General features: G+C 38.7%; 1 protein-coding gene across 1 annotated transcript; it reads left to right on the top strand.

Annotated features, from left to right (window-relative positions):
- Positions 1 to 249: 249 nt before the first annotated feature.
- On the top strand, positions 250 to 3,925 carry LOC106349371 (protein NLP6). The gene is made up of 6 exons (XM_013789325.3): positions 250 to 629; positions 786 to 1,354; positions 1,449 to 1,496; positions 1,853 to 2,759; positions 2,946 to 3,233; positions 3,307 to 3,925. The coding sequence occupies exons 1-6, from the start codon at positions 440 to 442 to the stop codon at positions 3,771 to 3,773; spliced, it is 2,469 nt and encodes an 822-aa protein (XP_013644779.1). The 5' UTR covers positions 250 to 439; the 3' UTR covers positions 3,774 to 3,925.
- Positions 3,926 to 4,663: the final 738 nt, after the last annotated feature.

Genomic DNA, 4,663 nt, shown 5'->3' with positions numbered 1-4,663 from the left:
ATAAATAGTATTTAGAACTAGAAGAGTGATAAAATAAATCTCTATAGAATAAGAAAATTGGTTTGGCCAATGCTCCATTTAAGTTTTTTGAGTAAAAATACTACAAATGTGACAAAATAATATTCAGAAATTGCTATATAGAAATAGCATGAATGGGGAAGATATTCTAGTAGTTGGGGTAAAATGGTACAGCGTGGAATCAAATGCCGTATGGTATAATAATATTTTATAGAAAATTTAAAATACTCACAACTTGTCCTCCTCCTCTTATTATGTGCTTCATCTTTCTGTGTTAGAGCTTGAAGCTGAAGAAAAAGGGGTCCTTATTGCTTTGTTCTTCCGTCGGAGATTACAAGGAAGAAGCACTGCGAAACATTCATAAATACTTACTTAGACGAGTTTTTTTTTTTATCTCGTCTAACCGTAGCAACTGCTGTTTATGGAACTCGACGATTTGGATCTCGGCAGTTCATGGCCGTTGGATCAGATCTCTTTTGCTTCTTCTAGTTTCAGGTTCCCTTCTTCCGACCAGCCTTTCTCCCCTCTCTGGTCTTTCTCCTCCGCAGATGGTGGCGCTGAACTTTGCTCCGCTCCCACTCTCTTGACGGATTATTCCCTCTTACTTGCAAGTAAACTCTCCATGCTCTCCTCTCTCTTTAGATTCGAATAATGCCACTGGATATTCTCCTAGGAAGGAATCAAACAGATCGGATTTGTTTTTTTCCTTTTTTTTGTTGTTGTTGATCTTCACGAAGTTTGCATCCATTTTGATTTGAAATTCACAGGTTCGGAATCTGAGACAGCCGCCACCAAGGACAATCATCTCCTTCCTTCTCCCTCATGGGGTGTTCAAATGCCGTTGGAGAATCCAGACACTTACTGTGCCATCAAAGCCAAGATGACTCAAGCGCTTCGATTCTTCAAAGAATCAACTGGCCAACAGCACCTTCTCGCCCAAGTTTGGGCCCCCGTCAAAAACCGAAACGGACGATATCTTCTCACCACTTCAGGGCAGCCTTTCTTTCTTGGTCCCAATAGTAACGGCCTTAACCAGTACAGGATGGTCTCCCTCACCTACATGTTTTCTCTTGATAGCGAACGCGACGGGGAGCTAGGGCTTCCCGGCCGCGTTTTCAGGAAAAAGTTACCTGAATGGACCCCTAATGTTCAGTATTACTCCAGCAAAGAGTTCTCCCGCCTTGGGCACGCTCTGAACTATAATGTTCAGGGTACTTTGGCTTTGCCTGTTTTTGAACCTTCTAGGCAGCTTTGTGTTGGGGTTGTTGAGCTTATTATGACTTCTCCAAAGATTAACTATGCACCTGAGGTTGAAAAAGTTTGTAAAGCCCTTGAGGTTTGCTTTTTTTCTTTTTCTTTTTCTTTTTGTTTATCTCTCTGGGTCTCTGATCTTTCCGAGAGAGACGTTAATCTTCTCCGTTATGCTGCAGGCCGTGAATCTGAAGACTTCGGAAATACTGAACCACGAGTCTACTCAGGTTAGAGGCAGCTAGCATCTCCAATTTCACTCTATTTTATACTCTAAATGGATTTTAAAGTAAAACTACTCCAATCCTATTATATTTTTCAATCTGTTAAAAAATCGGATTATTCTATAAATAGAGTAATTTATTTATATTTTTTTTGGCCATCACCCTATTTTTTAACTAAACAAAGTACTATTAGAGTAGAACCCAACTCAATTATAGAATTATTCTATCTTTTTTAAAAAGTAGAGTGATCCATTTTAGCTGCCACTCCATTGTCAAAACCTCTAAACATTCTTTCAAGAACTGTCTTGAGTTCGTTTTTAGAGCTGTTTCTCATCTTTTTAATCTGACTTCTCCTATACCAGATTTGCAACGAGGGTCGTCAAAATGCATTGGCTGAGATATTGGAGATACTGACAGTGGTGTGCGAGACCTACAAACTGCCTTTAGCTCAGACATGGGTCCCTTGCAGGCACCGTAGTGTTCTAGCCTTTGGTGGTGGTTTTAAGAAAAGCTGTTCCAGCTTCGACGGGAGCTGTATGGGGAAAGTCTGTATGTCCACTAGTGATTTAGCGGTTTATGTTGTGGACGCTCATGTTTGGGGTTTCAGAGACGCTTGCGCTGAGCACCATCTCCAGAAGGGACAGGGTGTTGCTGGAAGGGCTTTTCTCTCTGGAAACCTCTGTTTCTCTAGAGACGTTACTCGCTTCTGCAAAACTGATTACCCGTTAGTTCACTATGCACGCATGTTCAAGCTCACTAGCTGCTTCGCGGTTTGCTTGAAGAGCACGTATACCGGAGACGACGAGTACGTTCTTGAGTTCTTTCTTCCACCAGGCGTCACCGACGAGGGCGAGCAAGATTCTCTGTTGGGTTCTTTGTTTCAGACAATGAAGCAGCACTATTCGAGTCTCAAGGTTGTCTCCGGAACTGAACTCTTTGAAAATGAAATGTCTATTGAAGTAGTGGAAGCTTCAGAGGAGGGAATGGTTTACTCAAAACGTGAACCAATCCAAATATCAATCTCTAAGGATTATCTCGAGATCAATGCACCTGAAGAGAAGCTGCGCTTAAACCCTGACCTTGTTGTGGAGAACAACGACGTTGCTAATGGGTTTGAGCGGTTCCGAACGTTTAATCCTTCAGCGGAGGAGGCTAAAACTGAGAAGAAAACAGAAAGAAAGCGAGGGAAAACAGAGAAAACGATCAGTCTAGAAGTGCTTCAACAATATTTTGCTGGTAGTCTAAAAGATGCAGCCAAGAGTCTCGGTGGTATGTTCTTCTTTTCTTTTCTTTTTTTGAGACCACAACATGTAATATTATTTTCGTCACTCGATCTGCTGGAGTACAACTGACTTCTTATGTTCTTTTTCACTTTTGTCTATTAATTGAAAACACTTTTGTCTATTAATTGAAAACAAAGTCAAGCTAAAACTTGTGATTTTTTTTGTTTATCAGTTTGTCCAACAACAATGAAACGCATTTGCCGGCAACACGGGATCTCAAGGTGGCCATCTCGTAAAATCAACAAGGTGAACAGATCTCTCACGAGGCTTAAACATGTTATAGACTCTGTTCAAGGCGCTGATGGATCAATCAACTTAACATCCCTCTCCCCTCGCCCATGGCAAGTCTCTCAACCACCACCACCGCCAACCACTGGATCGCCAACAAATTATATCAAACTTGAAAACCGAGATGCAGAAGACAGTGCTGGTTCCTCAACCTCGCGTGCTTCTTGCAAAGGTATAAATATTCATTCATTTCTTTGTAGAATCTCAAGAATCAAGATCCATCAACATTGTCTCGTGTCTCACAGTGAGTCCTATTAGCGAGACGCGTTTCCGGCTTCTAACACAAAACCAAGAAGCATTCAAACAAACGGCCTTCGACGAGTCAGACAGTACCTCTAAAAACATAGCTAATTTTTGGACCTCTCAAGACACAACTACACTACTCCTCTTTAAGTTGGTGAGTATAAAGGCAACGTACAGGGAAGACATCATCAGGTTCAAGATCTCACCAGAGTCAATAAGCATCGCGGAACTTAAGGAGCAAGTGGCTAAGAGGCTGAAACTCGAAACTGGGGCGTTTGAGCTCAAGTATCTAGATGACGACAAAGAATGGGTCTCGGTCTCTTGCGATGCTGATCTCAGCGAATGTCTCGACACGTCATCTGTTGTTACCGCAGCGAAAGCCAATACACTGAGGCTATCAGTTCATGATGTCACTCCAAACTTTGGGAGCTCATGCGAAAGCTCAGAGGAAACTATGATGTGCTTGTGACCAATGCTCTTCACTTGTACACCAACTTTCTTGTATGGATTTGGTCTGAGAGTTTTGTTTTTCCAGGAGTTTTAGTGTCAAATTTTCAAAATGTATAAAGAACTCTTCTCCGCATCAATAGATGTTGATTGGAATGAAATAATTAAACTTTATTCCCCTTATTATTTGCTAAAAATAAGAAAAAAAAAACTAAGGTGGTGTTTTTCAATAGTGGATTTAAAATAAACTCCATAGATTTTATAATCTATTGTTATTACATTATTGATTATAACTTCTATATTAAAATCTAGTGTTATTAGTTATTACATTTAGAATGTCTCAGTTAAAAAGATTTTGAAATCTAGTGTTTTTAGTTCTTAGATTTACAATCTCTTCATTAAAATAATTTAAAATCTCGTGTTTCAACATTTGAAATCTGGTGTTATTCGTGTATATAATACATTCTTACAATCATTTGATTTGAAAACTGTTAGAATGGATTTGAATCTAATTTTATGAGTAAATTATACTACTTGACAATCTAACCTTGCTCCCTAAGATTTTAAAATCATTTCTTATTAATGATAAAATCAACAACACTATTATAAAATTATAGTCACTTTCTTCCGGAAAAAGTCATCGTTACAAAAATGATCAAACATAGTATGATGAGATCTCACGGGATTACATTGTGTACAATTGTTTATTTGGCTCAAAAAAAAATTAAATATAAAGATATTACAAATATATTATAGAAGTTTGAAAAAACTGGTACATTTGTTAATTATATCTTTTGAGTTAATTCTCTAGTGTAGAAATAAAATAGAAGCATGTTGAATTTGTAAATACAATGATGCAGATTTAAGAATTGGATTTAAATGAATAATGAATCAGTTTGAAAAAAATAAAAA

This window comes from Brassica napus, chromosome C9, assembly GCF_020379485.1.
Source record: "Brassica napus cultivar Da-Ae chromosome C9, Da-Ae, whole genome shotgun sequence".
Lineage (NCBI taxonomy): Eukaryota > Viridiplantae > Streptophyta > Magnoliopsida > Brassicales > Brassicaceae > Brassica > Brassica napus.
The sequence above is the reverse complement of the archived record's forward strand: the minus strand, read 5'-3'. Positions and strand labels throughout refer to the sequence as shown.

Coding starts and splice junctions, on each gene's coding strand:
- LOC106349371 (XM_013789325.3), top strand. CDS start 440: ATGGAACTCGACGATTTGGATCTCGGCAGTTCATGGCCGTTGGATCAG. Junction 1,355..1,448: donor AAGTTTGTAAAGCCCTTGAG/GTTTGCTTTTTT, acceptor GTTATGCTGCAG/GCCGTGAATCTGAAGACTTC. Junction 1,497..1,852: donor TGAACCACGAGTCTACTCAG/GTTAGAGGCAGC, acceptor CTCCTATACCAG/ATTTGCAACGAGGGTCGTCA.